Below are 12,981 nucleotides of genomic sequence, written 5' to 3'. Positions count from 1 at the left end.
AAAATTGATACCTTTTTAATTTTTTGTTTCCTTCACATCCCTGCACTACTTTATCCCATTTGTCCTATTTGTCTCTTTAACACTGAGCTAATCAGCACGCAGGTGTCATCAGATACAGGGGATGATGCTACCAAACTAGGTTGCATCTTTCCTGGCATGATTTGATACCAGCATGCCAATTAAGGAGCTTTCACACTGGACCCTTAATTGGTAGACTGGGCATCAATTACTAGGACAAGATGCCAGTGTGATAGGGGCTTGAGGCTTTGTAAGTTATTGTGACTTGCAGCAAAATCTGCAATCCTGCTGATCAACTGAAGAACAGATTCCTCAGCTACAACAAAACCTTGGAAGATCTTAAAGGATCATAAAGTTAACAGACTCAGCTTACATGACTGTGGTCAATACTTTAATGGAAGCTAGTTGTGGTGAGCAATAGCTGCATTCAAAATGAATTAGAGAAAGCAAAAATTTAATAGAGTTCCCGGCAATAAAATTACTAAATGGCATTTATTCAGATATCTGCATTCCTTGCACCTATTATCACAACCAGCCAAATTTTCACTCAGTTCCAAATATTCTCAAATACCTTTAATGTGTAGCATACAAGACTTGGCTTAATAGTGTTCTACTAACAACCTCACACTCAATGGCACCAAACCAAGGAGGTGATTATGGACTTTATGAAGAGAAACCCAGAGGCGTACAATCCAGTGATCATTGGGGGATCAGATGAGAAGTCGAGAGGGTGAGCAAATTTAAATAAAAACACACTGAAATGGTGGAGGAACTCAGTCTTTCAGTGTCTGGTTCAGCTCAGAATTAACTTCAAGCTGCTGCTATATACATACAAGGCCCTCAATGACCTTGCCCACTGCACCCCCCCCCCCCATATCTCTGATCTGCTTAAGCCCTACTCCACTTCCAAGCAGCTCATGTCAGCTACCGCAGGACACCTAGCTGATCCATGCTCTAAACACACACTAAAGGAGTGACCGGGCCTTTGTGGTGGCAGCTCCCAAACTGTGGAACAGCATTCCCCTGACCATTAAACTAGCCCCCTCCCTCAACTGCTTTAAATACAGGTTAAAAACATACCTTCCGTCGTTAGCATTTAATGCCTAAAACCCTTTGTACGCTCCTAACCTCTGAAAGCGTTGCATTATTCACTGCAATTGTGGTCTATTTTTACTGTCTTAATCTGTTGTTTAATCAATTGCCTTAGTTTGAACAGCACTTTGGTCAATGCAAGTTGAAAAAATATGCTATATAAATAAAGAACTTGAAGTTGTCCATTCTTGGGAGTCACTATCTCAAAGGACCTTTTCTGGACCCAACACACTAATGCCATCATGAAGGAAGCTCATCCTCAGGAGTTTGTGGAGACTTGGAATTACATCGAAAAGCTTAGCAAACTTCTGTGTAGTGGAAAGTATGCTGATGAGCTTATCATTGCCTGGTCTGGTAGGCCCATTACCTCTGAGTGGAAAGCCCTGCAAAAGGTAGTGGTACAACCCAGTACATCACTGGCAAAACTCTCCTCACCATTGAGAAAATGTACATGGAATTCTGCTGTCAGAGAGCAGCAGCAATCATCAAAGATTCACACTACCCAGGACATACTCTGTTCTCGCTAATGCTATCAGGAAAGAGTTATAGTTGTGACAAAACTAGTACCACCAGGTTCAGGAACAACTGCTACTCCTCTAGCATCAGACTCCTCAACAACAAACTTAATCAGGGACTCATTTAAGGACTCTTACTTGTGCACTTTATTTATTACTATTTTTTTTCTGGTTTGGACAGTCTGTTCTCATTTCTATCTTTATTTACATTTCTCTCTTTTGCATACATATCTTTTCTTGAGTAGAGATTTGGCACAGCTGATTAAAAAAATTCTGCCCAGCTTTCAGGAAAAATAATCTCAGGGTTGTATGTGATATAATACATGTACTCTGATAATAAATCTGAACTTTGAACTTTATAAGAATCAGAATCAGGTTTATTTTAAGGAACACGTCACAAAATTTGTTGTTATAAATTAATAATTTTAAATTTGGGCATACAGCACGGTAGGAGGCCCTTCTGGTCCATGAGTCAGCGCCACCCAATTAACCTACCACATCCATATACTTGGAAGGGTGGGAGGAAACTGGAGAATGTACAAATAGATAGCATCATATTTGAACCCAGGTTGCTGGCGCTGTTACAGCATCGTGCAGAAGCAGTATTGTGCATTACAGGTGCAAAATTGCAATAAATTACGGTTCCGTAAATGCAATATGTAACAAAAAAATTAGTGCAAAAATATAAAAAAATGAGGTAGTGTCTAGAGGTTCATTGTCTGTTCAGAAATCTGATGGTGGAGGGGAAAAAGCTGTTTTGTTTTGTAACATTGGGTGTGCATCTTCAGGCTCCTGTACCTTCTTCCTGATGGTAGCAGAGAGAAAGACCTGGGTGTTCAGGGTTCTTGATGGTAAACTGCTTTCTTGAGACATTGCCTCTTAAAGATGTACTTAATTAAGTGAGGACTAATGACCATGATGGCACTGGCTGAGTTTACAAAGCTCTGTAGCCTTTTCCTGTCCTGTGTATTGGTACCTCCATACCAGTGATGCAACCAATCAGAATGTTTTCCATAGTACACCTATAGAAATTTGCAGATCTTTGTGACATACCAAATCTCTTCAAACCCCTAACGAAATATAGCTGCTGGTGAGCCTTCTTCATGATTGCATCAACACAGTAAGCCCGGGATAGACCTTTTTAGATGTTAACACTCAGGAATTTGAAGTCATTTACCCTCTCCATTGCTGACCTGTGGATGAGGACTGGTTTCCCCTTCCTGAAGTCCACAATCAATTCCTCGGTTTGCTAACCTTGAGTGCAAGGTTGTTGATGTGAGGCTAGTCACACCGCTCAACCAGCTGATCTATCTCACTCCTGTATGCTTCCTTGTTTCCGTCTGTGATTCTGCCAACATTGGCACATTTGTAGATGGCATTGGAATTGTGCCTAGCCACACAGTCATGGGTGTAGAGTGAGTAGAGCAATGGGCTAAGCACGCATCCTTGAGGATTCAGTAACAGAGGGAGGTGCAGAGTCCCAAGTTTTGAAGCTTGCTTACGAGTACTGAGAGGATGATGGCGTTGCAAGCTGAGCTACAATTGATAAAAAGCAGCCTGATGTATGTATTGCTGTTGTCCAGGTGATCCAGGGCTGAGTGGAGAGTGAGAATGCATCTCCTGTGGAATGATTGTGACAGAGGCAAATTTCAGGGGGTCCAGGTCTTTTCTTAGGTGTGAGTAATTCTGGCCATTACCAACCTTTCACAAGCATTTCATTACAGTACATGTGAGTGCTACTGGGTGATAGTCGTTGGGGCAGTTCGCTCTGTTCTTCTTGGACATCGGTATGATTGCTGCCATTTTGTAGCAGGTGGGAATCTCCGACTGCAGCAGTTAGAGATTGAAAATGTCTGTGAGCACTCCAGCTAGTTGGTTAGCACAGATTTTCAGTACCCTGCCAGGTACGCCATTTGGATCTGAACCTTGTGATGGTTTACTCCCTTGAAAGATGTTCTGACTTTACTCACTTACCTGCATTCTCTGATCTAAGAATTGTAGTTTCTGGTTCAACAACCCCATTTCCTAAAATAAAATAAAAGAACCATCATGATGAGTCACCATAGAACAAGAAGATTGGCAAAAATTTGTGTAAAGAAGTTGTGATAAATACTATTAATGTACGATATAGATGACTTCATTATAATTTTTTACATCAATTGTATATTTACTCCTCAGAAATTAAATAGATGGAAACTGAATTTATCGGATCAATGTTTCAGATGTGAAATAGAAATTGGCATTTCTTAAGAAATCTCTTGGTGCCTGCCACATTGACCACTGCCAATGGGCTGATATCGCCTCAAACCGTGCATCTTGGCGCCTCACAGTTCGGCGGGCAGCAACCTCCTTTGAAGAAGACCGCAGAGTCCACCTCACTGTCAAAAGACAAAGGAGGAAAAACCCAACACCCAACTCCAACCAACAAATTTTCCCCTGCAACCGTTGCAACCGTGTCTGCCTGTCCCGCATTGGACTTGTCAGTCACAAACGAGCCTGCAGCTGACGTGGACATTTACCCCCTCCATAAATCTTCGTCCGCGAAGCCAAGCCAAAGACATGGTCTTGTACAAAGGTTAATACTTTTTGGGTTTCTATTCATAAACTTTTACAATGGATAATGGGGGAGGATTTTCCTTTAAACCCTAAATTATTTTTGTAAGGTAATTTTGAAAGTGTCAGCCCTGAATTATTGTTGTCAGCTTCCGAATTGACATTTGTTAAGTTGGCTTTAGTAATAGCAAGGAAATGTGTTGCTGCAACATGGAAATCTGATGTCTCACTAATTTTAGAGAGGTGGCATGAGAAATAAATACTCTATTTTTTTTCAAATTTGGGGTCCGTACGCTAGATTTATGAAGTTAAAATTATAAAATTTATATTTACTTTTACATTTTTCCTCTTCCACAAAGTTTTCCCTGAAGAAATAAAATTATGATTTTTTGATGTTTTTGAGATTTCTGAGTGTCACCTGATGCAATCCGAATTAATTATTTACTCAGTTGTGGGGGGGGAGGGGTTTTAGTTTTAGTTATTTTTCTATATATAGTTTCAACATAATTGTTAACATTCTATTATGTAACTTGAAATATTATTCTCAATTGTTTGATCTTATATATGTTGATTACATTAAATATTCAAAAAATCCATCATGATGAGTTGACATATTTAGATCTTCTAGTATTACATTTTTAACTCATTTCAGACATCAGTGAAAATATAACTCTGACTTCAGAACCAAAATATATGATTGAGACAAGTCTGGCAAAGTGGCACAGGAATTCAATTCCTGATTATGTTTCATCATTCAGGACTTCATGGCTGATCTGATACTGATGACACTTCACATTCAAGTCTATCTGCATGAACTTTTCGCCCTCTTGCATATCAAAAATCTAAAAACAATGACTATTCAAAAATTCTTGCCTGCACAAACCTTTGAGGAAGAGGGTTCTAAAAGCTCATTTCTGTGTTGAACAGTAACTTATTTATAAATGGTAACCTCAAGCTCTAGATTCTCCCACAAGACGAAAAAATTTCCTCTGTGTCCTCCCTGCCAAAAGCCCAAAGGATCTTATCGGTTTCAATCAAGGCCTTTCTCACTCTTCTTAAACTCCTACAGATGCCTAACCTCTCTGGTTTTAATTCATAAGATTTGCCCATTCCCAGTATTAGTCTAGTAAACATTCTGAATTGCTTCTAATAAATAATGAAATGCAACAAAGTATGGAACTGTGTGGAACCATCGAATTGCATGATCATAGTTTATCACATCCTTTGCTCGCCATTTCCATAGATGGAGGGTGCAGATCCAGTTTCTACAAATTAGCAGTTGTTTTGAACATCAAGCAATGTATTTCCTAACAGTTTAATTAATGATTAAATACCTGGTGCAATGATTATGAACCTAGAATAATTTCAGACTTTATTCTTTTTCTTTCTCATCAGCATATTAGTACTGGATACGAGAATGCTTCCCATTTAAAGCAAGAATCAAGCCAAGTCAAGTGTAATAAGCCACATAGATTGATAGATAAGCCAAATCGCCTAGGTGAGTCAAAACAAAAAAAATTAAACACAATCAATGTGATTTTATTTTGTACAGGACATCATATTTAACAAAATAAATACTGTATTGTTCTTTGCAGATCCATCAAGAAGGATATACAATAGAAGACCATCGGGTGTGGAGTATTTGAATTCTGAAAAGACATTTGATATAGTGATACATAGAAGGTGAAAACAAAAAAAGCTCATGGTATTCAGGCTGAAATATCAGCATATTTCAAAATTTGGTTGGCTAACAGAAAGCAAAAATGAAAATGAACCTTTAAAGCTGCCGAAATGTAATCAATGTAGTGCCACAGTCATCAACTGCGGCCTCAAACTATTTAAATTCGATGAAGGAACTATGTGTTTTTACATTAACTTTTGCTGATCAATCAAACATCAGTGTAAAAAGAAGAATGACAGAGACACAAAGAATTTGCCAGCATAATGTGGTAAACCACTGTTATACCATGATTGGCTGCTACCGGCTGGACATGCCTCCTGAAACTGATCCTACCCATAGGCCATAGTATACTCCCCCTTTCTCTTTGCTTCGATCAGTCAATGAGGTTGATGGTTGTTTCAGTCCAGCCTGATAGTTTGACAACTCCAGCCTTTTGTGATTATTGATGATACATCAATTTTATTAACTAAAAATTTCAAAAAGAAAGCATGGAACTGTACCTGAAACCTGAGAAGCTTGGTATCGACCCTTGGTCACCAGACACCCCAAACACATTTGAACTTTGGCCATGCTGCTTTCAAAACTTCCTGGCGGTGGTCACGTATGCCATCATCATGGATGCTAATCGACTGAAACTACTCCTTTGGAAAGTCAGGCCCCAAGTGATCTCAATGATCAGCAACGCCAGTTCGTACCAAGCGGCTATGGCGATCCTCAAGGTCCAGTATCACAAGAAGGTTAATGAGGTCTTTTTCCAGGCAACTCCTAGCTACCAGAAAACAGCAATGTGGTGAGTCAAGCACTGAGTACCTGTGGACCCTCCAGGTCCTGTGTAGAGTGTGCGACTCTAAGGCGGCCACCCAGAACATAGAGGACCTTATCAGATACGTGTACGTGGCCGGTATCCACTCCAGGTACATTCGGCAATGGCTATTGGTACAAAAAGTACTTGATCCACAAAGGGCAGTTGAACTTACAGAAACACTGGAGGTGGCCCTCCAGAACTCAGATGATTACTTAGCTGCTTGGTGGCTGCAGGCGCCACTATCCTGGGATGAGACACTTTCCTGCCCCATGAGTGATTGGTCCCCTACACTCTCCCACTACTCCAGTGATCTGACCTTGGCTGCCATTGCAGGTGATCTCTCCAAGTGCTACTTCTGAGGGCAGAGTTAGCATCCAAGGAAACACTATCCTGCCAAGGATGCAGTGTGTTCCAGGTGCCAGAAAGAGGGGCATTACACCATCCGCAAAAACTAACAACGCCGTATGCAAATAGTTGGCACTCTGGGCAGTACGATTGGCACCATCTTCCCTGCACACCAGCGATGCCATGTCCAAAGCCAGACTGCCATTTTGGACTGCACGCCAAATGCCATCTTCCCAGAAATATGATACTACGAGAGGTTGGGGCCAGCTATCTTGGGGTCGAGGGCAGCCATCTCAGGCACGTGAGCACCCATCGACTCAGACAATGAATCTATTCTGGCCCCCATCTCCCTGAACCAGGAGACACTATGCAAACACGCTATGTCCATGATGGATGTCCAAGTAAATGGGTGCGATATCAACTGTTTATTCAATAGTGGGAGTACAAAAAGCTTTATCCACCCCGATACCACTAAAAAACTTTCCCTTAAAGTACGGCCCACCAAATACAGGATATCACTCACTTCCAAATCATACATGGCAGCCTCACTTGCACCCTGTGTAGTGACCCTCACTGTTGGAGGTGTAGTGTACAAATGCTTCAGACTGCTCATTATCCCACAACTCTGTGCCCCCTTGTCTCTGGGGCTGAATATCCAGTGCCAACTTCAGAAAGTCACTCTGCAATTTGATGGGCCCCTTACCCCCCCACCATTGTCTGCATCGAAGAGCTCACAGATGGCCCCCTACAGGCGACGTGTAGTCTCTCAACCCTCAAAGTCAATCCCCCACTGTTGTTCACCAACCTTACTCCTGATTGCAAGCCAGTGGCCGCCAGGTACCGTGTGGCTGACAGGATGTTCTTTAAGGCAGAGGTTCAGTGCTTATTGGGCAAAGGCATCATCGTGGCCAGTAACAGCCCTTTGAGGGCCCGGGTGGTCATGGTAAAGAACGGAGATAAGAATAGGATGGTCATAGACTACAGTCAGACTATCAGCTCAATGCTTACACCCTTCCCCACATATTGATATGGTCAACCAGATTGCACAATATTGGGTATTCTTCTCGACTGACCTGAAGTCGGCATATCACCAGAGGGTTGACAATATACAGCATTTGAGGTGTATGGCTGCTTCTACCACTTCCTCCGGGTCCCTTTCGGTGTCACAAATGGGGTCTCCATCTTCCAGCAAAAGATGGACCGCTACGATCTCCAGACCACTTTCCCATACCTAGATAATGTTACTATCTCCAGCCACAACCTGCAGGATCATAATGCAAACCTCTGCAAGTTCCTCTGGGCAGAAAAGTGCTTGAACCTTACTTATAACGAAGATAAATGCGTTTTCTGGACAGCACAGCTAGCCATGCTTGACTGCGTGGTTGAGAATGGCATCTTTGGCCCTGACCCTGATGGCATGAGTCCACTGATGGAGCTACCCCTCCCACATACCCTCAAAGCACTAAAGAGATCCCTCGGGTTCTTCTCATACTACACTCAATGGGTCCCTAACTATGCAGACAAGGTTCACCCATTGGTCAAAGCTACCATGTTTCCTCTGCCAGAAGCCCAAGCTGCATTCAACAGCATCAAAGATGATATCACCAAGGCAACCATGCTTGCCATAGATGAGTCCACACTGTTCCAAGTGAAGAACAATGCGTCTTACTTTGCCCTGCTGCCACACTCAATCAAGCGGGCAGACTTGTCATCTTTATCTCATGGACCCTCCCAGGCCCTAAAATTCACCACTCCTCTGTTGAGAAGGAGGGCCAGGCAATCATGGAGGCTGTACATCACTGGAGGCATTACCTCGCCAGGAAATGGTTCACCCTCCTCATGATATGCGAGCGATAGCATTCATGTTTAAAAATAAGCAAAGGGGAAAAAAAAATCAAAAATTAGATCCTCAGGGGGAGAATCAAGCTGTCCTCTTATAATTATGCCATTCTCTACCAGCCCGTCAAACTTAATGAGCCTCCAGATACTCTTTCCCAAGGAACCATTGCTAGTGTTCAAATGGACAAACTGCCATGACCACAACCAGATGCAAAGCCTTGCTCTATAGTGGTTAAATGTTTAAAATATCAAGATAAAGAAAAATCTTAGCCTTGGCATCTGAAGAGCAAGCACAGGAAAGAACCCACTTGAATACCATGGATGAAAGATTTTCTTCTACCCAGATATTAGTACATAATTAATGACCAGAAGAAGGGAGTTCAATCCAGTTAAGAAAACCCTTTGGGAAAAAGGTTATAAGTTTGTACTTCGTTACCCAGCTACGTTAAAGATCTCATTACCTGATGGCAACAAGAGCTTTTTACAGATTGTAAACATGCAGCAGAATTTGTGGAGATATTTGCTATTAATGAACCGTGGGAATGAGATGTGTTTATTTCATTGATTGTTGTAATTTAATTATTAAGGTTGATACATTATTAAAAGATATGTATACCTGGGAGTTTAAGGGTGTCTGGGAGCCTCTGATCATGTGCTTTTTTTGCGGCAGGCACTGCATCCTTAACAATAGAGGGGGGCGTGGCACTGTGGATATTTAAACAGTGCTATTAGGGGGGAATTATTATCAAATATGCATTAATCAATGGTATGGTTAAATTCACTATTAATTTTTCCTTTTATATCCAGATTTCAAGAGAATTTAGGAGAAACTCATAAGTAAGATTTGAATTACTGAAGGATAGTTCGGGCAGAAATAAAGGAATAGTATATTGATATACATTAATAAATAGAAAGGGTAGTTTATTATATTAAATTCAACTAATTGATAAGGAATACTAGGAGATGAAGAGATTAATGCGAGACAACTTTGTAAAATGGATGTCTATATTTATAAGTCAAATGTTCATTTAGAGACTAATTTTTTTAATATATGACTCTCCTTCAAAAATATATATAAATATATGACATTGTGTGGTGAAGAATACTTCTGAGGTAATCCTCATTTTCTTTTTTTTTGCTATATCTATTCCAATATTTCTATTTTTGACTTTTTTCCAGTGGCTTTTAGGGAGGAGGGGGATCAAACACAATGTAGTGTAATTAATGTTTGATGTTTGATTTACAACCTTGTAATTGACTGCATTGTGGATTGAAACTTTAAAATAAAATATCTTTTTAAAAATGGACAGACTGCAGGCTCTCCACAAGGACCTTTGCCACCCCAGAGTTACTAGGTTTTTCCATTTTATCAAATCTCGGAACATACCATAATCCGTTGAGGAAGTCCGGACAATGACAAAAAAACTGCTAGGTCTGCACCGAATTCTACAGGCTGGACAAAGCGCATCGGATCAAAGCTACCCACTCCTTTGAGTGCCTCAGAATTGATTTCAAGGGACCCTTCCCCTCCTCCAACCCGAATGTCTACTTCATTACAATCATTGAATATTCCTGTTTCCACTTTGCCATACCTTGCCTGGACATGACCACAGCCACAGTTATCAAGGCCTTCCAGAATATCTTCACGCTCTTTGGTTACCCTGGCTTCATCCACAGTGACCGAGGGACATCATTCATGAGTGTTGGCCAGGGTCATCACCACAAGCAGGTCCACCAGCTATAATCCTAGGGGGTAACAGACAAATGGAAAGGGAGAACACCATGGTAAGGAAGACCATCCTCCTGGCACTGAGGTCTCCCCTTGTCTCCCAAAGGCAAGGAGTCCTCCCAGATGTACTCCATTCTGTCTGGTCACTTTTATGTACGGCCAGCAACAACACTCCTCATGAACAGATGTTTGCTTTTCCAAGGAAGCCTGCATCAGGAACTATGCTACCTGCCTGGCTTACCTCCGCAGGACAATCCTGCTCTGGAAGCACATCAGGCAATATAAGACCTGCTATTTGAGATGGTCTGCCGTCTCCATGCGAACCCCCGGTATGTCTACGTTGGCTTCCCTGATGGGTGCAAAGATATGACCTCGATCCAGGACCTTGCTCCATTAGGGGTTTCCCCAACCACCACTGACTATCAACAGTCACCCCCTCCCACTTCAACCTTAGGGATTTCGGAACCTACAACTGATCACTCCCTACCCCTGGCCACTGTTGTTGCCAATGATGTACCAACTTCACACTCCCCCACTACCCCACCTGTCATGGATTTCAGCTCAGCCTTTAACACCATCATCCCCGATATCCTAGTCAGCAAACTGTCTGCTTTGGGCCTTCATTCTCTCACCTGTTCATGGATCAAAGATTTCCTTACAGATAGACCACATAGAGTCAAACTTGGAACCCAACTGTCCTCCACCCGCACATTGAGCACGGGCTCCCCACAAGGCTGTGTGCTGAGCCCTTTGCTCTTCACTCTTTACACCGCCGACTGCAGACCTGTCCACGCCAGTAACACCGTGGCGAAGTTTGCAGATGACACACGGTGGTGGGGTTGATCACAGGGGGAGATGAGTCTGCTTACAGGAATGAAATCCTGAATCTGACCGAGTGGTGTCGGGCTCATAACCTGATCCTAAACACCACAAAAACAAAGGAAATCATTCTGGACTTCAGGAAGCACAGGTCTGACCCCCCCCCCCCCCCCTCTACATAGATGGTGACTGTGTGACGAGGGTCCACAGTTTCACCCTCCTGGGCATCAATATCTCTGACGACCTCTCCTGGACTGTAAACACTTCAGCATTCATCAAAAAAGCTCAGAGACGCCTGTACTTCTCGAGAATGCTCAAAAAAAGCAAGGTGGGTCAGAAGCTGCTGATTACCTTCTACAGTTCCACCATACAGAGCATCCTGCTGTACTGCAGCACAGTATGGTTCTCCCATTGCACTGAAGAAGAGCGGCAAAGACTTCAACGGGTGGTGAGGGCAGCAGAAAAGATAATTGGATGTTCCCTACCCTCCCTGAAGGATCTCAACACCTCTCGTTGCCTCAGTAGAGCACAAGCAATAATAAAGGACCCCACCCATCCTGCCCTGCATCTGTTTGACCTACTACCCTCTGGTAGATGCTACAGGTCAATCAAGACAAGAACAAACAGACTCAGAAACAGTTTTTCCCCCAGGCTGTCTCTATAATGAACACACATATCCACAAATTCCCTCTCTGTCCTCCACATCTATCATACATACAGCCGACCCCCCCCCCCCCACCCTCCATTCACATAAAGGACATATACGGCACTGTAAATTAAATTATTTATTTAACTTCTGTGGTGCTGCCTGTGGTTGCGTCGCTGCATTGGTAACTTTGAACTGCTGTCTTTTTAATCTCGTTGTATAACTTGTACAATGACAATAAAGCTATTTGAATTTGAATTTGAATTGAATTTGAATCTCCTTTATTGAGCCGGCTTGATACTTCTTCAAAGAATTCCAATAGGTTTGTCAAGCAAGATTTTCTTTAAGGAACCAAATTGGCTTTGGCCTATCTTGTCATGTACCTCCAAATACTCCGTAACCTCCTAATAACCTGAATATGCCTGAGATTGTCTGATCACAGAAGCTAAGCAGGCTCATGCCTGGTCAATTCTTAAGAGATTGCCAAGGAACACCAGGTGCTGTAGGTTTCTGTGATGGGCGCTGGACAAAGTGGTGACTCTCTGTCTGCCTTACCGTAGACAAAAGTTAAAGAATTTCATGTATGTTACATTCTAGATGTAGTATTACATGACAGTAATGGAACCTCGCGTCGCCTCAGAAACCTGGCCAGGAATCCTGGGCAAGCATGGTGTCGGCAAGTGCAACGACAATGGGCGCCTCCTGTTGGAGCTCTGCGCAGAACAGCGGCTTGTCATTACAAACACCCTTTTTCAGCAGAGGGACAGCCTGAAGACTACCTGGATGCATCCCCGATCCAAACACTGGCACCTCCTGGACTACGTCCTGGTGCGAGAAAGAGACAAACGAGATGTGCTCCACACCAGGGTCATGCCCAGTGCGGAATGTCACACTGACCACCGGCTGGTTCGCTGCGAGCTCAACCTTCACTTCAAGCCA

At 42.6% G+C, this 12,981-nt stretch overlaps 1 protein-coding gene across 6 annotated transcripts in view; it reads right to left on the bottom strand.

The window, feature by feature from the left end:
• The window catches only part of LOC138760672 (uncharacterized), a 184,149-nt gene that overhangs the window by 61,448 nt on the left and 109,720 nt on the right, over positions 1 to 12,981 (bottom strand). For 5 of the 6 annotated variants that reach the window (XM_069931593.1, XM_069931594.1, XM_069931592.1 and 2 more), the window contains one exon: positions 3,600 to 3,650. In XM_069931593.1, the coding sequence (XP_069787694.1) occupies positions 3,600 to 3,650 (51 nt within the window). Of the gene's footprint in view, positions 1 to 3,599; positions 3,651 to 5,512; positions 5,673 to 12,981 lie in introns of all 6 variants that reach the window. The other variant, XR_011355793.1, reaches the window with a different exon arrangement.

The sequence above is a fragment of the Narcine bancroftii genome, chromosome 4, assembly GCF_036971445.1.
Source record: "Narcine bancroftii isolate sNarBan1 chromosome 4, sNarBan1.hap1, whole genome shotgun sequence".
NCBI lineage: Eukaryota > Metazoa > Chordata > Chondrichthyes > Torpediniformes > Narcinidae > Narcine > Narcine bancroftii.
The sequence above is the reverse complement of the archived record's forward strand: the minus strand, read 5'-3'. Positions and strand labels throughout refer to the sequence as shown.